Genomic DNA, 23,027 nt, shown 5'->3' on the forward strand with positions numbered 1-23,027 from the left:
AACTTATCCCCCTGCTCCCTCACTAAACCCCAAAGCTAGAATTCAAGGCAACGTGTTTGTTGCTTTCTAGATTTCAGCCCAAAAGTGATGATAATGCCAGCGCTCAGCTCAGAGAGAGCGATCAGTGCAGCAGCAAAATGCGTTTAACTCGACAACGGAGCCGTCAATTCGAGTGAAAACGCTTCGGCCGCAAACCTTCCCGAGTCAGGGTCAGGAACGATCGAGCCTGGCTCTCTGGAGATGCGGAATTGCAGAGGAATTGGAGAGTTTCTGCCGAGAGAGAAACACAGACAGGCAGCAGGAGCAGGGAGCTGAGGGCAGGTTGTCTCCGCGCCGTCCGCTCGCTGCCTTTAAGTTGCTCAGTGCCGCCACCAGCAGCTTCATTGCTGACCCAGTTCAGTCTGACAGAGAGAGATTCAGCGCAGAGTTCCCGACATGAGCGACAGTGCAGCCGCCGAAACGGCTCCTCCAGCCTCCGCCAGCACCAAACCCAAGTCTCCCAAGAAGAAGAAGGCGACGGCTCCCAGGAAGAAACCAGCCGGTCCTGGGTTGGGCGAGCGGATTGTGAAGATTGTCGGGGAGAACAGCGATCGGAAGGGAACGTCTCTGGTCGCTATAAAGAAGGCGCTGCAGAGAAGCGGGGTCAATGTGGAGAAGCAAAATGCACAGATCAGGATGGCTGCCAAGAGGTGCCTGGCGAAAGGCTCCCTGGTTCTGGTGAAGGGCCAGGGCGTCTCCGGCTCCTTCAAACTCGCAAAGAATCCAGTCAAGGCAAAAGTGGGAAAGAAGGCGAGACCAGCAGCAGCCGCCAAGAAAGCAGCCGTGAAGAAAACAACAAGCAAGAAGGTGGCAGCGAAGAAAGCGACAGGCAAGAAAGCGGGCGGCAAGAAGGCAGCAACGCCGAAGAAACCGGCGAAGAAAGCAACGCCGAAGAAAAAGACTCCCGTGAAGAAAGTGAAAAAGACCAAGAGCCCCAAGGCCGCAAAGCCGGCCCCGAAATCGGCGAAGGCAAAGGCCAAGCCCAAAGCGAAAGTGACCAAGAAAGCAGCAAAGAAATGATGCAGTCGGTGTAACATGTAACAACCTGAACCCAAAGGCTCTTCTCAGAGCCACCACATCTTTCAGGAGAGAGCTGAGCCCGGATCAAATGATCCCTGTCCTAGCTCCGAGTGCAGGAATAATTTAGACACTGATTTATGTGAATAACCGTTCCGTATTTACCTATCGGATTTACACTCAGCCCCTCTTCCATACTCTACAATATGTGAGTGTGAGGTCCTGCTCACATAGACCATAGGCTCTAGTGCTTTGTCAGTTCATGTCAGTCTGCTTGTCACACATGCAGGGAGAGAGTCTCAAAGAGTCAAACACAGGCTCTGAAACCCCTCTTCACCACACAATCCTCAAGAAATGATTTTGTCTCATTCAGCTGGGGGAATAGAAACTGACGTAGAAATGGAAGAAACCGTGTTGTCTTGTTAAGAAAGGCCTGATCATGGGCGTTTAATTGTATCACAACTGCTTTGAAAAAAAGTCCCTGTTTTTATCTGCTTCGAACATGAAGCTCGAGACCGCAGTTCTTTTGCCGAAAATTGTGTTCACTGCATTGTGGAGAATAGTTTTATTTACAGATCCAGTTGGGGGCTGGAGTTAGCATATATTGCTGTATTTGTATTTCATTAACCGTTACAGGAATGATATTTCTTTCAGTTTTGATTCTGGGACAACTGTGAAAGTTTTAATTTACTTTCCATCAGCCTGTTGCAGGAAGCAACGCCAAATTATCTTGGGACTAATTATAACCTAGGCGAAAGGTAGAAATGCCGCTAAATTGAGTTTGTGTAACTTTATTCGTTACACTGTTTTGCACCATATTAGCTTTTAAAATGCTTTATTCGGCGGTGTTTAGATGCATTAACGGTAGTTACACGTTCCGTTCATCATGTTTGTCCGACTGTATTACACTCCCTCCCCCTTTCCTCACGCCTGTTACAGACAGATGAGGCAGTCCTGTCGTCCTGTCTCCGCTGATGTAGAGTTTATTCAAAAAACTTAGTTTGCAAAGTACACGATTTGATCGGAGGCGGACTTTATTATCCTTTTAAATATTTACTTTAAACTCAGGATCGCGAGGGTAAAATCGGCGGGCTTTTTGAAAGAGACCAACTGTCATTTCAAGTTAACCAATCAGCCTCCAAAAAATACTATTCGGCCTTTTCTGTACCTTCCGGAGCTGTTTCTCAGGAGATTGAGGGACGGAACTGTATCCAATCCCAGCTCTAGGGCGGGCTCTCCATTCCCTTAAATAGGCAGCGCAGCAGCCGTGTCGGCATTGACAGCAGCAGCTTGTGTGTGTGTTGTAGAGAGTTGAAGAGGAATGGCTAGAACCAAGCAGACAGCGCGCAAATCCACTGGAGGGAAAGCTCCCCGCAAGCAGCTGGCGACCAAAGCGGCCCGCAAGAGCGCTCCGGCCACGGGCGGAGTGAAGAAGCCTCATCGCTACAGGCCCGGCACGGTGGCTCTGCGGGAGATCCGCCGCTACCAGAAATCCACCGAGCTGCTGATCCGCAAACTGCCGTTCCAGCGCCTGGTGCGGGAGATCGCTCAGGACTTCAAGACCGACCTGCGCTTCCAGAGCTCGGCCGTGATGGCCCTGCAGGAGGCCAGCGAGGCTTACCTGGTGGGGCTGTTTGAGGACACCAACCTGTGTGCCATCCACGCCAAACGGGTCACCATCATGCCCAAAGACATCCAGCTGGCGCGGCGGATCCGCGGGGAGCGCGCCTAAACGGAGCGTGCCCGGCCCTGCACATTCACCCCGAGAAACACAACGGCTCTTTTCAGAGCCACTAAACTGTCCCGAGAGAGCAGCAATCGATTGGCAATGTTGGTTACTTTATTATGCGCCCAGTTTTTTTCTGCTGTTGTATTGTGTCGTTTCGTCTGTTATTAAACAATTTCAATCTGGCCGAGAAGTGGATTTGTCACGTTAATTAGAAGACAAAACGGACATTGCTGTGGGGAAGATATAAATTGATGGCAGTACATAATTGAAGCCTCCCAGTGTGCTGGAGATTTGAGTGACAGGAAAGCACCTCCCTGCCTATGCTTCCCTTGGTGTTACCCCACTCGAACTGAACACGGCTGGGAAGGTGGGCGGGAGAAATAATTGGCGCCAAATCATCAACCGCTTTTATTTCAAATCTGAAAAGCCCGCCAATATGTAGGGGGTTCAGACCAGACATCACACTTTCCCTCAGGCCCCAGCCTGTTTCGGTTGATGCTTGTCGCAGCAAAACCAGAAGTTGCTGAAACAGCTCAGCAGGTCTGGCAACATCTCTGAAGAAGAAAAAAAATCAGAGCTAAGTTTTCGGGTCCCGTGAGCTTTCCTCAGAACTGCAAGAGTGGCCGGAGCTGAAACGTCAACTCTGGATTTTATTTTCTGCACGACTGCCAGACCTGTTGAGCTTTTTCAGCTACTTCTGGTCTTGTTCCTGATTTATAGCATCAGCTGTTCTTTCCATGTTCTTCGGAGGATCGATCAGGCTCGAAAGGCCATTTCCTGCTGTGTCGAGATTCCACGAAAGTTCATCCCTGTCAATGTATCAATGGGGCACCAATGGAGAATGAGTTGCTGTTCCTGAAACCTATGGGTGGCATCACTATGGCATTGCAGGAGGCCCAGGTTGGACATGTCGTCTGAGGAATGGGAGTGGGAGTTAAAATAGTTCATGAGTGGGAGGTGAACTCTGACACTTCCACCATCTACAATCCGACCCCACCACAAGACATTTTTTCCATCCCCACTCTGATCTACCTTTCGGAGAGACCACTCTGTCTGCGACTCCCTTGTCCACTCCACACTCCCCTCCACCCCCACCACACCTGGCACTTTCACCTGCCACTGCAGGAAGTGCTCCACTTGCCCCCCACCCCTCCTCCCTCAACTACATCCCAGGCCCCAAGATGATCCACATCTAGCAGATGTTCACCTGCACATCTGCCAATGTGTTATTCTGTATCCACCGTACCCGTTGTGGCTCCCTCTACATTGGGGAAACCAAGTGGAGGCTTAGGGACAGCTTTGCAGAACACCTACACTCGGTTTGCTATAAACAACTGCACCTCCCAGTCGCGAACCATTTTAACTCACCCTCCCACTTCTTAGGCAAATGTCCCTCCTGGGCCTCCTGCAGTGCAATAATGATGCCACTCGAAGGTTGCAGGAACAGCAACTCATGTTCCACTTGGGAACCCTGCAGCCTAGTGCTATCGATTTCACCAGCTTCAAAATCTCCCCTCTCCCCAATGCATCCCAAAACCAGCCCAGCTCGCCCCCACCCTGTCTCCCTAACCCTTTCTTCCTCTCACCTATCCCCTCCTCCCACCTCAAGCCACATCTCCATTTCTTACCTACTGACCTTATCTCCCCCCCTTGACCTGTCCATCCTCCCCAGGCTGATCTATCCCCTCCCTAACTCCTCACCTATACTCGCTACTCCACCTATCTTCTCCTTCATCCATCTTCAGTCTGCCTCCCACTCTCTCCCTATTTATTTCAGAATTGCCTCCCCAGCCCCCATTTTCTGATGAAGGTGCTAGGCCCAAAACATCAGCTTTTGTGCTCCTAAGATGCTGCTTGGCCTGCTGTGTTCATCCAGCCCCACACTTTGTTATCTCAGATTCTCCAGCATCTGCAGTTCCCATTTTCTCTGACTTAAATAGATGGTAATTGCTTTGTTTGCCAGGGGTGAAGCACATGGTCCATACCCCACTAAGGCTTGTCACCCTGGAAATGGAGTCAAAAAAAGCAACTTGAGCAAATGGAAGTGGCTGAACAATGAGTTACTGGAGTTTATTATGTTCTCTCTCCCTTTTAGGTGTGACTCCACACTCCCATCACTGATATTGACTTATATATAATGGCTCTATGGCAATTACAGGTGGTTTAGCCGAGCCAGTGATGCTAATAATCTGATGAACAAATTCAAACCGCTTTAACCTCTGTATTTATAATAAATGTAACATGCATGCAGGCTTCAGGGCTTTGATGATTAGGGTTGAATATGTTTCTAGTGCTGACACCTGCTCACAAGCTACTGGAGGCATGAGGGGTTGACAGTAAATATGCCAGTTTCCCACATTTTGAACAAGTGGGCGAAGGTAAATTCAGCAATGTGTCTTGTTTTTAAGGACGTGCTCTTTTCATATAATTGAGGCAGAGACAGATGTTCAATGTGAAATGATTGCCTTTTAAAACTGCTTGGAAAGAATGTGTGAATTGACAATATCTTGGCCACACACCTTCTCTTCACAAAAAGAAAAATCAGTTGTGAAACTGGAACCTGATCAGAAGTTGCCGTTTTTGTTTTTGTTTCATGATATTTGAACACATACAATTTAGCTGCATTAACCACCACTGAACTGAAACCTCCAACTGGCCCATTATCACATTATCACATCTTGTACAAAACTTCTTTCAGGGGGCACTGGGGTGGCTTTTTCAGCCTGTTGAAAATAAGGTTGTATCTTGTTTAACTTCTGTTTCAACATTTGTTGCTGATGGTATCCTTCGGAAAATTTGGCCAATATATTGAGAACAGTAGTTGGGAGGACAAGTTGCAGCTTTACAGGACATGGATTAGAACACTTGGAATAATGCATTCAATTCTGGTCTCTCTGCTACAGGAATTTAGTTAGATTTATTGTGACATGTTCCTAAATAGTGAATGGTTTTGTTGGCGAGCAGTATAGCCAGATCATAGTCAGTAAGCACATACAGGTCATAATGTGAAAAATGGAAATGATAAGGCATACAAGTTACACTCCACAGGATGTATGCAGGCAAGATCAACACTTTTGAAATTTAAGATTCCATTCGTCAGTCTGACAATGACAGGGAAGAATCTGTTCTTGAACCTGCTGGTGTGGGTGTTCGAGCTTCTGTATCTTCTGCCTGATGCAAGAGGTTGTAGGAGGGCACCACTGGGGTTGGATGGATTTTGATGTCTCAGGCTTTGCACAGCAATGAGAGCCCATGGTTGGGAAGTTGGGTGCCGTGACGGTGTGGGGTGTGAACACAACCTTCCATAGTTGCTCGTGGAACAGGACAGAGCAGGTTCCATATCAGGCCTTGATGAACCCAGACAGTATGCTTTCTATGGTGCATGAGTAACATGCCAAATACATGAGCAGCCTCAGGAAGACGAGGCCTTTTTGTGCCTTCATTACCATTGCATCTATGTGGGAAGTCCCATGAAGGTTGTTGGTTATTGTAACTCTTGGGAAATTGACACTCTCAGCACCCTGCTCTGTTGATGGACCTGAGGGTGTGTTCTGCTCTTTTCCTTCTGAAACCAATTATAAGTTCTTTTGTTTTGTGACCATTCAGTTTTCTTTTTATAATTGCACCACGTCACCAAACCCTCCATCTCCTTCCTGTCATCTGAATCATCATTATTTATTATCCATCCCATCATCGTGTTGTCAACAGCAAACTTATAGGTGGCATTCATTCAGAATTTGACAACAATAGTGAGTATACAAGGAGTACAGTAGGGACCTGAGAATGCATTCTTGAGGGTTGCAGTGTTTGAATGTCCTCACAGAGGAGATTCAGTTGCCTATCTTCTTGATTTGTGGTCTGTGTTTCAGGAAGCTGAGGAGTCAGTTGCACAGGGAGGAGCCAAGCCTGAGGTGTTAGTTTTGAGTTCCGTCTTGCAGGGATAATGGTGTTGAAGACTGAGCTGTAGTTGATGAGCAGAAGCCTGATTGTAGGTGGCCTTGTTGCCCAGATGTTCCAGGGATGATTGCAGGGCTGGGAAAAGGGCATCTGCTGGGGGCCTGTTGCATTAGTGGGAAAATTGCAAGGGATTGAGGCAGGCTGAAAGTCGAGAGTTCAAGTGGGCCATGACCAGCATCTCTGAGCACTTCATGATTTTGGATGCCAGAGCCACTGGGCAGTACAGATGAAGTCATATTGCATGTAGATTTTAGGACTGGGATAATGGTGGTCTTCTCAAGCAGGTGCAGAGTACAGCTTGTCAGAGGGAGACAAAGATGTCAGAGAGTACCTCCCCACAGGAATTACATGCAGAGTTGGTGCTTCAGTCCAGGTCTGTTACTTTCCTTGGGTGTTCTCACCAGGAAGACGGATCTGACAACTGCAGTGACCGATAGAACAGGTGCGTTGAGGCCTGGCGGGGCAGTGGACACCACGCTGCTGGCATTCTGTGTCAACCAAGCATAGACAGCATCAGGGTGGGAACTGTCTTTGTCCACTGTCTTGCTTTGCTCAGTTTGGTGGGTTGGGGCCACTAAACTGTTCCAGTCCTGCCCCTTGGTATCTTTGATGGATTTGCTGAAGCCTTCTCCGCTGAATTTTCTGAAACAGCCCTGGTCGTCCCCTTTTGATGCTGCACTCCTGGTCTGCTGTAGGGAATGGATTAGACAGTTCATCCAAGGTTTCAAGATGATGAACAGCCAGATTGACGAGAAGCTTTTGTTTTTAACTTTAAGCTTAAACATTCATAAAAGATTTGTAAGGGGCTCAGCTTCAGGGAGAAGCTGTACAGGCCAGGGCTACTTCTCCCAGGATAAAAGGTAGGCTGGTGGGTGGCCTTCGTGTCTTTGAGGATTTCCTCTAGGTGCTCTGGTTTCCTCCATAGTCCAAAGATGTGCACTTTATGTGGCATGGCTATGCTATGGGCCCAGTGTGTCCAGAGAAAGACAGAGTGACAGGGATATGGAAGGGCACCTTGTGAGAGATGCTCTTCAGAGGGTCAGTCGAGCCTCGATGGGCCGAATGGCCTGCTTCCACACTGTGAGGACTCGATAATATCAAAGGCAGGAAAATGAGCTGCACCTGAGATTAATGCGCAGAGGGTCAGCGGCCGTTCATTATCAGAAGCAAATGACCCTGCAACGTGCTGTCCCGGGTCACTTTCGCTTTCTCTAATGCGATGAAGGGAGATGTGAAATTGGCAGTGAACAACAAGCAGTCGGACTGGAAAACGTATTTGCAAAACGATTATTCTGTTCTCCAATTATGTCATACATTGTAATTTATAATAAGCTCATCATAACTTCTTCCTGCTCATCGGCTGCCAGCTCTGAATGGAAATATTACCGAAATCAGGAGCAGCAGGATGGATTTCATTTTCTATCGAACTGTGACAACTACAGGATCAATGAATGATGTGATTGAAATTTGACGTTGCGAAGTCCCAGGCTCTGTATATTTAAAATTAAATCAATCGAACAAAAACGAGGTCTGAGACTCTTTCACTGATGTTGTGGGTGGCTCTGAAAAGAGCCTTTGGATTGTCAAGTTACAGAACGGTCTCTTCACTTTTTAGTGGCGCCCCCAGCGGCGGTTTTCTTGGGCAGCAGCACGGCCTGAATATTAGGCAGCACCCCGCCCTGAGCGATGGTCACCCCTCCCAGCAGCTTGTTGAGCTCCTCGTCGTTGCGCACGGCCAGCTGGAGGTGCCTGGGGATGATGCGGGTCTTCTTGTTGTCCCGGGCCGCGTTACCGGCCAGCTCGAGGATTTCAGCCGTCAGGTACTCGAGCACCGCAGCCAGATAGACCGGCGCTCCGGCACCCACACGCTCAGCATAGTTACCCTTTCTTAGGAGCCTGTGAACACGTCCCACCGGGAACTGCAGCCCAGCCCGGGACGACCGGGACTTCGCCTTCGACCGAGCTTTCCCGCCACTGCCCTTTCCTCTCCCAGACATAACCACAGTCTCACAAACACTTTCACAGAGAATGCTGCAATGCGGCCACATCCCGCCCTCTTATACCTTCGGGAGGAATGGGGATGCGGCCATTGCTGATTGGTCACATTGTTCAGTATCTCCTCATGTCGTTTCAATGCCCAATCAGATATCTGCTTCCCTCACCAATCCGGAGAGGGCCCGGGCAGGAGGCCGGAAAATCCCGGCGCCAAATCATCAGCCGCTTTCTTTCAAACTCGAAAAGCCCGCCAATATTTAACGAAAACTCGGACGTTTAACAGAACAGAATGCGCGAATACATTTACTTTTAGATTATGAATGTATATTTGACTTCATCTCCCTTTCCCGCATTCCCGAACCGAGTGGAATGTCCATTTCTGACCTTGAATCGGATTTTCAAAAACTTAAATGCAAGCGGCAAAAAGGGGCCGAAATCTGCACCTGCATATTCATTTCACATTTCAAAAACACCTCGATATGTTAATAAACCAAACGATAACTTTTTTTTCCTGAAAGAGAGCATTAATCGTGCGCACCATCTTTAGACAATATTTTAAATTGCCTGTTCCGTCAAGACCCTTTACTTTTTGTTTCCTCGAAAGGTTTGACGTCCTTCTTCAAATCTCCAATATATCGAGGCCCAAACTATTCGTACATTCCTCAGACACCTGCCAGCGTGTCTCGGTATCAGTTTTACTCGGATTACCTCGGTCACAGACGAGTGCTGACGTACTGTGACCAGTGCTTTTTGCTTTCTGTTGATTTGACAAATTTTACTCTCTCTCCCACTTCGGCTCTCCAATCAGTGTCACTATCAGTTTCTGCTGCAAGATATGAGTGTAGTTATCCATGTAGCCTGTCAATTTCTGCAATGTCAATATGTCTGTTTAGTTATCCATTTATATTTCTCATTTTCTGCTCCGTGAGAGTGTGTGTGTGTGAGAGAGTGTGTATGTGTGTAGTTACCAATACATAGGTGTCAGATACTGCACTGTTGATATGCATATAGTTATCAAAGTGTACCTGTCAGTTCACGCTGTATGACATTAGGAGGGTTATTACCAAGCTGTTCCTGTCCATTTCTGCTTCATGGATACGTGAAGTTCATGATCAGTACGTACCTATGAGAATCTGCTTGTGAAAATTGGAGTGTAGTTACATTGAACATTACAGCACAGTACAGGCCCTTCAGCCCTCAATAGTATGCCAACCTGTCAGACCGATCTGAAGTCCATCTAACCTACACTATTCCATGTATGTCCACATGCTAATCCAATGACAACTTAAATGTACCTAAAGTTGGTGAATCTACTACCGTTATCACACTGCACCCAAAAAAAAACTGTTAAGTCTGTGGATATTTAAATGCATTTATAAAATTGGACCTGTGAAGTTATGCTGTGAAACTGGAGTGTTAGCAACAGAGAAGAACGGATTGTTGATATGCTGTGGATATATAAGCGTAGTTATCATTTGGGTACATGTAGTTTGATATGTGAGCATAAATATTAATTTGTACATATCATTTTTCAAATGTGAATTTGAGAATGGTATAGCAAACTTTTTTTCCATATATGAGAGAGTGTCAACCTGTTTTTTGCCTGTTTCTACAGGGTGAATGATTGAGCAGAGGAATCAACACATGCTTGTCAGTTTCTATTTGACAACACGGCTGAACTTTGGCAGCCAGTAATATTCTCTGTGATGATGCAATTTGTTATGTGGTAGCTGTTATCAGAGTCATTTAATGCAGATTATATTCAGTTTGAGTGTGTATTTTGGACAAGTATTCAGTCTGTCCATCTTCAAAAACGGTGTAAATGTCAATGTGCTGTGAATGCAGAAATGTGATGTTGTTGACTTGGTCAGTGAGCTGTCATGTTTTTGTTCGGACGTTTTGCCACCATGCTAGGTGACATCATCAGTGGAGCCTCTGCTGATGCAATGTGATTCTCCTCTGCTTGGAATTTGCACTGTCAGGTCTGTTATGCTGAGTACTGTCATTTCAGTTTTGATCTATATGGGTTTATACATGGGGTCCAATTCTATGTTTGTGTGGAGAACAATGTCTCTAGGAATTCCTTAACATGTCTATGTTTGGCTTAGGCTGCTATGGTTACCTTACACAACAAAAATAAAAGGTGCTGGAAAAAGCTCAGGTCAGGCAGCATCGGTGAAGGGAAAAACAGAGAGTTAGCCTTGCGGGTCCAGTAACCTTTCCTCAGAACCAGTTACTGCTGAGCTGCAGAGCTTGTCCAGCAAGTCTGTCTTTTGTTCCTGATTTACAGCATCCACAGTCCTTTCTTTTTAATATGGTAACTTTGTCCCATTTCAACTGATGGCCTTGGTTGTCTGAATGTATCACATATTCAGACAATAAAGGCCATCAGGTTAACATGGGACAAAGTAACCATGGTAGCCCAAGCCAAACACAGACACACAGCAATTCCGAGAGGCATGGTTTTCCATGCATACTTCAATCAACAAGATTATAGAATCGGACCCCAAAAATGAAAACTCAGACAGATCAAAACCAGAAGTGATAGTAGTCACCATAATGGACCATACAGTATAAATTCCACAGGGCGTGGAATAACATTGACTCATTGGAGGCTCCACTGATGATACCACTGAGCATGGTGATGAACTGTATGAAGAAAAGCAAGCCAGCTCAACATTATCCGCTGTCCGAGCTGCAGATCTCGCAAAACACTTGAAATGCTGAAATTTGTTCGAACTGGGCAGGTGTGCATTGTGAATGGTGGAAAAAAACAAAACTTCTATTTCCTCTGTGTTGTTGGAACAAATCTCACTGGAAATTGACCTCAATGTGTGTCTGACTCAATCTGGTCTGTGACTGTGGAAAGGATGCTCTCTGCTCTGACAGCGGTAACATACCTTCCGTTTGTTAGAAGCAGCTGGTCACACTTGGCTTTGTGCCGAGGGAATATTACTTTCTCTTAGTCCCTCACGTATTTGCCTGGAGGAAGACAGAAGAAAACCCTCCTGCAAGTCAACATCAGCCAAGTTCAGTGATATTTCATTATTGGATGCAATGTTCAGTTAATAATCATTACAATATTTAATTTCAAGCCAGGAATCTGAACAGAATTAGGTGTTTGATTCACTCTTGATCTGAGCTGCTTCTTTGTCTTGTGATTTTTCTTTTTGTTAATTCCATACCAATTGAGTGAAGTCCAGAAACAAACTAAGTGTCCAGATCCATGAATGGGACTACACAATGTGAGTGGGTCTGTGGATATGAGTTTATTTGTTGATCTATTCATGTCTCACACATTGGTGAGCCTTTGTTAAATTACTTATGTATTCACACAGCAGAGACTGACGGGGACCTGTGAGATTCTGCCCTGTGTTTATTTGAGAAGTTATCAAATTGGACTTGACTGTGATTATTTTTTTCCCCCCCCTTTGTGAATATGAGAATGCCGTTGTAAGTCTTTACCTGATTGTTGGTGATGTGGGAATGTTCGTGTCAGTGTCTGCAAGGTGAGTATACTTATCCATCTGTGCCAGTCGTTTTCTGCTATCTGAATGTCAGAGAGCAGGCTTCAGACTGTGCTTCTCAGTTTCTGCTATGTCAACACGTGAGCTTGGCTTTTCATCTTTACCTGTCAGTTCCGAGCTTTGAATGTGTGGGTGCAGTTGTTAGCGTAACCTTGAATGTTTCTGCTTGTAAAAATGCACCATATTCATTCAATCCTAACAGTCATTTTCAGACATGTGAATATGAAAATGTAGTTATCCGTCTGTGATTGTCAGTTTCTGTTCTGTAATTATGAGACTGTGCTTTTCAGTGCGTACCAACCAATTCCTGTTGTATGAATGAGATTGTCATTATCAATCTGAACCTTGTCAGTGTCTCCCCAGTGAATATTCTTGTGTAATTATCAGGATTATACCTCTAGGTTTCTGCTGTGAATTATTAATTAATTAGTTCTCTTGCTTTCTTGTAACATTTTGCAGGAAGGATTATCCCATCCCTGTCACATATTGCAAAGCAAATGTGTGGCTATGGTTATCAAATCTGTACACTCAGTTTTTGCCATGTGAATGAGAGGGTGCAGTTATAAATCTCAGTTTCTGCAATGATAATGGAAGTGCAATTATCAGTCTCTGTCAGTTTCTGCTGTATCCATAGATGGGTTTAGTTATTATCAGTACATGTCAGTTTCCGTCACATCAATGTGTGAGTGTTATCAACCTGCCCCTGACAGTTACTGTAATGCAGGTGGGTGACTGTAGTTATTAAGCTGTAGCTCTCTGTTACTGCCATGTGAATGAGTGTAGTTGTGCACCTACACATCAGTTGCTGGTGGTCAATGCATGAGTGTAGTTGTCACGTCTATACCTGTTTGTATTTGCTTGTCAATCTGAGTTTAGTAATCGATCAGTTATTGTCAGATTCTGCTGTGAAAATCTGATAGTTATCAAACTGTACCTGTCAGTTTAAACAAATATGAAACTGGGAGTTTTATTATTAATCTGTTTCTGTCAGTTTTTGCTGTGTGGATATGATAGATTTGTGATCAAAAGTTCAGGAATAGTGCCAGATGACTGGAGGATAGCAAATGTGGTTTCCCTGTTCAAGAAGGGGAGTAGAGACAACCCTGGTAATTATAGACCAGTGAGCCTTACCACAGTTGTTGGTAAAGTGTTGGAAAAGGTTATAAGGGATCGGATTTATATTCTAGAAAAGAATAAAATTGATTAGGGATAGTCAGCATGGTTTTGTTAACGGAAGGTCGTGCCTCACAAACCTTAGAGTTCTTTGAGAAGGTGACCAAACAGGTAGATGAGAGTAAACCGGTTGATGTGGTGTTTATCGTTTTCAGCAAGGCATTTGATAAGATTCCCCACAAGACGCTATTGTGCAAAATGCGGAGGAATGGAATTGTGGGAGATATAGCAGTTTAGATCGGAAATTGGCTTGCTGAAAGAAGACAGAGGGTGGTAGTTGATGGGAAAGGTTCATCCTGGAGAGCAGTTACTAGTGGTGTACCGCAAGGGTCGCTGATGGGTCCACTGCTGTTTGTCATTTTTATAAATGACCTGGATGAGGGCGTAGAAGGATGGGTTAGTACATTTGCAGACGACACCAAAGGTCGGTGGAGTTGTGGATAGTGACGAAGGATGCTGTAGGTTGCAGAGAGTCATCGATAAGCTGCAGAGCTGGGCTGAGAGGTGGGAAATAGATTTTAATGCAGACAAGTATGAGGTGATGCACTTTGGTAGGAGCAACCAGAAGGCAAAGTACAGGGCTAATGGTAAGATTCTTAGTAGTGTAGATGAGCAGAGAGATCTCGGCGTCCATGTACACAGATCCTTGAAAGTTGCCACCCAGGTTGACAGGGGTGTTAAGGTGGCATACAGTGTTTCAGCTTTTATTCATCGAGTTCTGGAACCAAGAGGTTATGGTGAAGCCATACAAAACTCTGGTGCGGCTGCACTTGGAGCATTGTGTGCAGTTCTGGTCACCGCATTATAAGAAGGATGTGGAAGCTTTGGAAATGGTGCAGAGGAGATTTACTAGGATGTTGCCTGATATGGAGGGAAGGTCTTGAGGAAAGGCTGAGGGACTTACATTACAGAGAAGAAGGTTGAGAGGTGACTTGAAACATATAAAATAATCAGAGGGTTAGATAGGGTGGATAGGGAGAACCTTTTTCCTCGGATGGTGACGGTGAGCACGAGGGGGCATAGCTTTAAATTGAGGGGTGAAAGATATAGGACAGATGTCTGAGGTAATTTCTTGACTCAGTAGTAAGGGAATGGAACACTTTGCCTGCAACGGTAGTAGATTCGCCAACTTTGGGTACATTTAAGGCGTCATTGGATAAGTATATGGACGTACATGGAATAGCGTAGGTTAGATGGGCTTGAGATCGGTATGACAGGTCGGCACAACAACATCGAGGGCCAAAGGGCCTGTACTGTGCTGTAATGTTCTACGTTCTATGTTTTGTCATTAACTACCAGACGAATGTCCGAGTCCATTTACCGGTCAGTCCCTGTCAGTTTCAGCTGTGTGTCTGATTGTGCAGTTATAAATCTGTAACTGGTAGTCTCTGTTACATGACTATTTCAGGACATTTATCAATCGTTCCCTATCAGCCAGTGAGTGTGCTGTGAATGTGCTTAGCAATTTGGATTTGCCAGTCCTGGTATTGAAATATAAATAATTTCTCCTTGTCAGTTTCTGCTCGGTGTGTTAATGAGTGGAGTTAGAAATCTGTACCTATAATGTTTATACCACATGAATAAGAGTACAGATGTCAATCTTTCTCTGTCTGTTTCTGCTCTGTGAATATCAAAGTATAGTTATCAATCTGTACATGCCAGCTGCTGCTTTGTGAACCTCCGAGTTTAGTTATCAGCCCAAGCCTGTCAGTTTCTGCTTTAAGAACGCAGGAGTGCAGTTATCAGCCTGTGCCTGTCAGTTATTGCTCCATGCATTTGTTTTGTGCAATGGATTGTGTAATGTAAAAGCAAAAAGGTTTTGTAACTCCAAGAGAGCAGAGTCTAACTGACAGAAATTGTATCAAGGGCTGTTCTTCAAGGTGACATCAGCTTTTCTGTGTACACAGGAACAGAATTTTGTGAATAATGCTGAGGGAATAGATTGATGTGGCATTCCTTTCTTTGAGTCTAAAGAAAAGGGCAATGAACAAATCAACTGTATTCAGCTGAATGACCACGAGGTTCCTTCTACAGGGAAGGGTATCGGCTAATTCACTTAAATTATACTACCATGGATATAACAGAACCCTGCTCTGTTGTGCAATGGCACATGGCATCAGCAATACACTGACAATGCGCTGTCGTGGGGATGAAGAAAGAAAAAGGAATTGTATTTTCTGTCTTACAGTGGAGAAGATTTAACCTTATTGAATATGGTCGAACTGTGAGAAAGTAAAATTTGACAATTACAAGATTTAGTTAAATGGATCATTCTTCGTTGCTTTAAATGATGATTACATCACTAACGTGAAGAAACAGCATTCTGTTTTCTTGCGTGTTTCTGGAATATTTCATTGGGAGGGACAAGTGACACTAGAAAACTGTTTAACTTAGTTGCCAAATTCACTTCAATGCTTCACCCCACACAAAAAAAAGAAATTTTGCAAGACAGACGGAAAATATGGTTTCTATTCCTGAAGGTGAACACATTGAGAATCACACTGTGATAAGGTAGATTGGCAAATCGTATACTGCCATGGCACACTTATTGAAATGGAATGCTGGCTGAACGGGATCAGAAATGTCAGGTGCTTGTTTTTGTCTACTATCAACCCCATGGGCTGAAAGGTATTTTTTTCTGTCTGGTAGACTCTCTTGCTTTTCTTAAAACAGAGCTGTAAACATTTTCTATGTATTTGCTTCTGTTCCCTGCAGTGTGTATGACAACAATGTATACCCAGTCTTTGTATGTTATGTGTTGATACAATGAGCATATTTGGGACTCAGTCAGCAGCTTTGTCTATGTGTTTGCATGTGCTCAGTAGTGATTTGCTACTTGTCAGACGTGGTTGTTCAAACTATGTAACATGTCTTCCTTTGAGGGGGTAACAAGGTGTAGAGCTGGATGAACACAGCAGGTCAGGCAGCAGAGGAGCAGGAGAGCTGACATTTTTGGATTGGACCCTTCTGTCAGAAATGGGGGGGGGGGGGGGGGGGGAAAGAGGGAAGAGAAAGGGACTCTGCAATAAATAGAGAGAAGTGAGGAGATGATGACGAAAGGTGGATAAAGGACCAGATAGGTGGAGAAAAGATGGCCAGTCAAGGAGGCAGGGCTGGAGCCAGTAACGGTAAGTGTAGGGAGGGAGGTCAGATTTGGGTTGAGGGAAGGCTGACAGGTCAAGGAGGCAGGGCTAAGGTTAGTAGGCCAAAGTGCGGGTGGGGGTTGATCAGTGAGGTGGGAGAAGCAGATTGGTTGGAGAAAAGATGGACAGGTCAAGGAGGCAGGGATGGGTTTGGGGTGGACAGATTTTGACGCCCTTGTTGAGAACATTGTGCTGCAGGGCTCCCAAGTGAAATACGAGCTGCTGCTCATGCACCCTTCCGGTGGCAATGTTGTGGCACTGGAGGCGGCCTGGGATGGACATGTCGTCCAACGAGTGGGAGGGGGTGTTGAAGTGGTTCATGACTGGGGAGGTGCAGTCGTTTGTCACGATGTGAGCGTAGGTGTTCAAAGTGGTTTCCAAGCCTCCGCTTGGTTTCCCCAATGTAGAGGGAGCCACATCGGGAACAGTGGACACAACACAATGTATTACTGGACATACAGATGAACATCTGTTTAACATGGAAGGTTTTCTTGGGACCTGGGATGGAGATAAGGGGAGAGAGATATTGGGGCAGGTGTAGCACTTCCTGTGGTTCCAGTGAAATGTGCCAGGGGCGGTGGGGCTATGGGGAGTGTGGAGTGGATGAGGGAGTCAGAGAGAGCAGTCCCTCTGGAAGGTTGATAGGGTTGGGGAGGGAAAAGTGTCCTTGGGAGTGGGGTGAGATTGAAGGTGGCAGAAGTGGCGGAGGAAGATGCGTTGAATCCTGAGTTTGTTGGAGTGATCCGTGATGACAAAGGAGATTCTGTCTTTTTTGTTATTGTGAAGAGGGTGTCTAAGGGGCAAGTTGCAGAAATGAGAGCGATGAGGTCAAGGGCATATTCAGCCACTGTGGAGTGGAAATGGCAGTCCTTGAAAAACAAGGACGTCTGCAATGACCGGGATTGGAATGCCTCATCTCGGGAGCAGATGAAACAGAGGAAGGAATTGGGAATAGGGGATGGCATTCTTGCAGGAAGGTAGGGGAGGGGAGGTGTATTCTAGGTAGCTGTGACAGTCGGTTGGCTTGAATTAGTTACCAGTTTCCAGAAATGCAAACAAACAGAGTTGTCCAGGAAGGAGAGAGATGTACTTAAGATGGTCCAGGTGAAGTTAAACTTGGGGTGGAAGCTGTTAGTAAAGTGGATGAACTGTGAGTTCCTTGAGGGAGTACGAGGTGGCACCGATACAGTCATTGAAATAACAGAGGAAGAGGTGGGGGTGGGGACAGTGTAGCTGCAGAAGAGGGGCTGGTCCATGTATCCTACAAGAGGCAGGAATAGCTTGGGCCCATGTGGGTACCCGTGGCCACCCAATTTGACTGCAGAAAGTGGGAGCGTGAGAGACAGTGTGCATCAACGGGGCAGTCGGGTATGTGGATTTTGGGGATAAGGCAGAAACAGTTAACATGGCGTTGGGGAAAGATGAGGTCAGAGGCTGTTGGCAGGAGAGTACCTGAGGTGCTGAGGTTGAGGATGGTCTGGGAGTTGATATTGTTTTGGCGATTGGAGCAGGGTCATGATCAAAGGGGGTGGTAGGAGGAGTCTCTCTATCCGGTTTGAGATATTATAAAACACCTTTCCTAAATGCAAACTTGATCCAGTTCCTGTTTTCAGTACTTTCAACAAGGAGTCAGCTGTTAACATTTCAAACATGATGTGAATGTAAATGGGCGACAAATGATATTAATTGGAACGAGCATGATGTCAATTGACAATGAAAACAAAAAAAATAAACTTGCCTTTCCTCAGTTGTGCTTGGTTAGTTGTTTCCATGGACAAGTCTCTGGAAATTGAGCTCATACAAGTCTGATCCAATCCACTCTGACTATGGAAAAGATATTCTCCATTCTGATCACAGGAACATGCCTGGTGTTAGTTAGAAGCAACTGCTCACACTTGGCTTTGTAACAAGGAAATATTGTTTCTGCGAGTACTTTCCTGGAGGAAGACAGAAGAGTTATCTCCTGTAAATCAACATCAGCCAAATTTGACAATATCAATCAGATTAACATATATTCAGTGAACAGTTTTTAGGGTGTTTCGTTTCTTGAACTTCAGCTCCCAAAGCAACAGAACTCCAAAATAAACCTGTTGGACAACAGCATAGAATTCTCTTGACACAGTCTTTTCTTTAAAGGGCATCAATTCAAACACAAGTCTGATTCCATTCTTACATCGAGCTGCTCCTTGTCTGAGGAATTTTTTTTCAAATATTTCATTCGATACCAACGGAGTGAGATTCAGAAACTGAGCAATAATTGCAAAGCTCCATCTGAGGTGCGACCTGAAGATGCTACACTGTTGACACAGCTCATGTTACCAGATCCCAACACACTGTTGAAAAGAACAGCAGCCGCTGTTTCAAATGTGTTTTTTCCCCCCGAGACGTATAATCTGTTAACTCCAATCTACGTCCTTTATCGGAAGCCCCACAACTGGCAACTAACAGCGTGAAACAGCAGCCAAACAATGAATTTCCATCAGTGTTTAGAAGACTAAAAACTACAAGACTGATCCCCAGCAGCAGCTTCTTGCCGCTGTGTCTCCCTCAGCAGGCCCACACACAGCCCGAGAAAGGCCTCTCTCTCCCCGCCCCCAGGCCGCTCACTCCAAGTTCCGGGACCAGTTCCTGCTTCCCTCCGCCTCTGACCAACAGCCCCCGGTTCTCCCTGAACTGAGCGCGAATCAGTGCCGGTCTCGGAGCCCCTTCTGTGTCCCAGACTCACATCTCGATGTGCTGCTGGAAGGAGCCCGCTGTTCCCTCGCTTCCCTGGGCGCTGGTCTCTCCATTGCGGCCTGTTTCAAACAAACCTCTTCCACTCACTGAGTCAACACTCCTCAATGCCATCACTGGGGGAGGGTCTCACGCATGCGCTCCTTTCATCGGCTGCCGGCGTCTTGGTGGTTTGGGAGGAAGGAACACCCCTGCGCTGCTAACACACCAATTTGCTTGAAACCGACCTTGCCCACAGCGCGGACAGGACACGGGATCATTGCCTGATCTGTCTGTAACAGGCAGGAGGGAAGCGCGGAGATTGATACAGCCCAGGCAAACTGATCAACCGGCCGTGTAACCGTGGGTAATCAATCTTATCAAACACGCCGAATTAAACTTCTTCAAAGCGATTAATTGCAAAATCCCTTTTTTTCGGGACATGTTTATTTCTCCCAGATTGTAAACATTCCGAACACAATTTGGAATTACTGCCTGAAATGTGTTTCGCAGGTAAATGGGAGGAATACACCGTTAAAACATCGCCAGAGGTCCTATCATCAAAATTAAACAAATTAACATTCCTGGAAGGTTTAATGAGATGCATTTCCTGCATTATGTAAGATTTGTGTCTGGGCAGAATTACAAGTCGCGGTATGAAATAGCCAGATGCAGTTCCAGTGACCCTCCCCATGTGATACCATCCCCATTCTCAGTCTCTGCTCTCGGAAATGTGATATTTCAGTTACTCGAATCAATTCAAGTTTATGCTGTGTCTGCACTCGGAACCGGGACAGGGATCATTTGAGAGATAGACGGAATTACAGATGCTGGACAATCTGAAATAACAAGGTGTAGAGTCGGATGGACAGAGCAAGCCGAGCAGCACCAGAGAAGCAGGAAGAAGGATCTGGGCCCGAAACGTCAGCTTTCCTGCTCCTCTGATGCTGCTTGGCCTGTTATGGTCATCCAGCTCTGCACCATGTTATTTCAGGGATCATTCGATCCGGGCTCAGCTCTTTCCTGAGAGATGTGGGCGGCTCTGAGAAGAGCCTTTGGGTTCAGTTTGTTACATGTTACACGGACTGCTTCATTTCTTTGCTGCTTTCTTGGTCACTTTCGCTTTGGGCTTGGCCTTCGGTTTCCTCGATTTCGGGGCCGGCTTGGCGGCCTTGGGGCTCTTGGTCTTTGTCACCTTCTTCACGGGAGTCTTTTTCTTCGGCGCTGCTTTCTTCGCCGCTTTCTTTGGCGTTGCTGCCTTCTTGCCGCCCGCTTTCTTGCCTGTTGCTTTCTTGGCTGGGGACTTCTTCGCTGCCACCTTCTTGGCCGTTGTTTTCTTCACGGCTGCTTTCTTGGCGGCTGCTGCTGGACTCGCCTTCTTTCCCACTTTTGCCTTGACTGGATTCTTTGCGAGTTTGAAGGAGCCGGAGACGCCCTGGCCCTTCACCAGAACCAGGGAGCCTTTCGCCAGGCACCTCTTAGCAGCCATCCTGATCTGTGCATTTTGCTTCTCCACATTGACCCCGCTTCTCTGCAGCGCCTTCTTTATAGCGACCAGAGACGTCCCCTTCCGATCGCTGTTCTCCCCGACAATCTTCACAATCCGCTCGCCCAACCCGGGACCGGCTGGTTTCTTCATGGGAGCCGCCGCCTTCTTCTTCTTTGGAGACTTGGGTTTGGTGCTGCCGGAGGCTGGAGGAGCCGTTTCGGCGGCTGCACTGTCGCTCATGTCGGGAACTCTGCGCTGAATCTCTCTCTGTCAGACTGAACTGGGTCAGCAATGAAGCTGCTGGTGGCGGCACTGAGCAACTTAAAGGCAGCGAGCGGACGGCGCGGAGACAACCTGCCCTCAGCTCCCTGCTCCTGCTGCCTGTCTGTGTTTCTCTCTCGGCACAAACTCTCCAATTCCTCTGCCATTCCGCATCTCCAGAGAGCCAGGCTCGATCGTTCCTGACCCTGACACGGGAAGGTTTGCGGCTGAAAGGTTTTCACTCGAATTGACGGCTCCGTTGTCGATTTTACCGCATTTTGCTGCTGCACTGATCGCGCTGTCTGAGCTGAGCGCTGGCATTATCATCATTTTTAGACTGAAATCTTGAAATCAACAAATATATTGCCTTGAATTCTATCTTTAGGGTTTAGTGGAGGAGCAGGGGGATGATTTGAAATGAAAATCTTTTTGATTTGCACAAGAGAGACGTGGAAATATCATGATATGAGCGGACACACAAGCACATTTACGTGTGACTATCCCGCCCGCCCTTTTCCGACAGTCTCTCTGACTCAATATTCACATCCATACAGTCACAGGGCAGAAATATCTCTAAATGTACCTGTGGGAGGATGTACTTTCTCCCCCTTTCAGCCTGTGCTCCGGTACCCAGGGAATTAGTTGTAGTTTTTCTCCTCAGTAATTGTGAAACTCTCCGAGGTCTGTGCGCCGGAGATTCGTTCTGCTGCATATTCAGCTGCAAGAGCCAATCATCTGGTTTGAAGTTACATTGATCACCGAGATCAGTTTTTTCTTTCATTGCAGTGACAATACTCAACATCGTTTCTGGGAATCACACTCATATAAACGTAAAGAATAGCAACTGGGCAAATAACACCCATCAGCCCTTCAAACCTCTCCTCCCACTCACCATGAAAATGGCAGATCATCCAACTCAATGGCTTGTCTCTGTTTTTTTTCTCCCACAGAGTCATACAGTGAGGATGCAGACCGTTCAGTCCAATCAGTAGAGGCCGAGTATAATACCAAATTGAATTCGTTCCATCTACCTGTCCCTGACCTATTTCTTTTCAAAACTGTCGTGTTTATGCACTTCTCCAAATGTCGTTTTAATGTCATTATAGCCACGTCGACCATTTCGACAGGTAGTTTATTCCACATCCTTCCGTGTTCTATGTTTAAAAAACGCCCCTCGTGTCTTTTTTTTCAATCTCTCGCCTGTAACATTAAAATGTCCGCCCTGGTTTTCTATTCCCTCCATCCCAAACAAAGTTCAACGACCATTAACTCTGTCTCACCCCATCAGTATTTTACAAACTGTGAGAAGGTGACTTCTCAACATCCTACTCTCCAGTGAAAAAAAGCCCCAGCCTATCCATGAAAACACGGTGTGGAACTGAATGAACCTAGCAGGTCAAGCAGCATCTTAGGGACAGGAAACGTTATGGATCTTGACCCCTATCCATCCTTTCTATATGACTCGAGCCTTACATACTCTGCAAATACTAGTGAATCTCTTCTCAAATTTCAAAAACGGTGTTAAATAGCCCTCTAAAATGACAGTTTTGTAGACTGTAAAAAGACCACCATCCATACTCACGAATATATCCATTTGAAAGGGCTTGGGCAGTTGATGTGGAGGAACACCACCTTGATACTAGCCACGTTCCCCTCCAATCACCCACAATCCTAACTTGGAAATACGTCCCCTTGCCTTCACTGTCTCTGAATCAAGACCCTGGATCTACCTGCGAACTGCAATGTGGGCAGCACATGGACCAGAACTATTTTAGAAGGTGGCTCAGCACCAACTTCTCAATGGGGGAAACTAGGGACGCGCAATAAATGCTGGACCAAGCCAGAGACGTCCTCTTCCCAGGAATGCGCAAACCAGAAAAAACAGGTGGGTCATTCGTTGCGGTAACCCATTCATCACAAGGTTTCTGCCTGCAGCATACTGAGAATAAAATCAGTCATCAATTCCAAACTGGTATTTGCATCGG

The 23,027-nt window shown here is 46.2% G+C and overlaps 2 protein-coding genes across 3 annotated transcripts; both read right to left on the reverse strand.

The window, feature by feature from the left end:
- Positions 1-5,352: 5,352 nt before the first annotated feature.
- LOC132206992 (late histone H2A.2.2-like) lies at positions 5,353-11,771 on the reverse strand. Of its 2 annotated transcripts, none has more exons than XM_059642163.1 (2): positions 11,638-11,771; positions 5,353-9,560 (listed from the first exon to the last, which is right to left on the reverse strand). In XM_059642163.1, exon 2 carries the CDS (start codon positions 8,788-8,790, stop codon positions 8,347-8,349), a length of 444 nt encoding a protein of 147 aa, XP_059498146.1. In that variant the 5' UTR covers positions 8,791-9,560; positions 11,638-11,771; the 3' UTR covers positions 5,353-8,346. The 2 variants fall into 2 exon arrangements, with proteins under 2 accessions (XP_059498146.1, XP_059498147.1); XM_059642164.1 differs by having other exon boundaries at positions 5,353-9,563.
- An 8,137-nt stretch (positions 11,772-19,908) lies between these two features.
- LOC132206974 (histone H1-like) lies at positions 19,909-21,060 on the reverse strand. Its single transcript, XM_059642117.1, has one exon. It carries the CDS (start codon positions 21,019-21,021, stop codon positions 20,383-20,385), a length of 639 nt encoding a protein of 212 aa, XP_059498100.1. The 5' UTR covers positions 21,022-21,060; the 3' UTR covers positions 19,909-20,382.
- Between the last annotated feature and the right edge of the window lie 1,967 nt (positions 21,061-23,027).

Source organism: Stegostoma tigrinum, chromosome 44, assembly GCF_030684315.1.
Source record: "Stegostoma tigrinum isolate sSteTig4 chromosome 44, sSteTig4.hap1, whole genome shotgun sequence".
Classification (NCBI taxonomy): domain Eukaryota; kingdom Metazoa; phylum Chordata; class Chondrichthyes; order Orectolobiformes; family Stegostomatidae; genus Stegostoma; species Stegostoma tigrinum.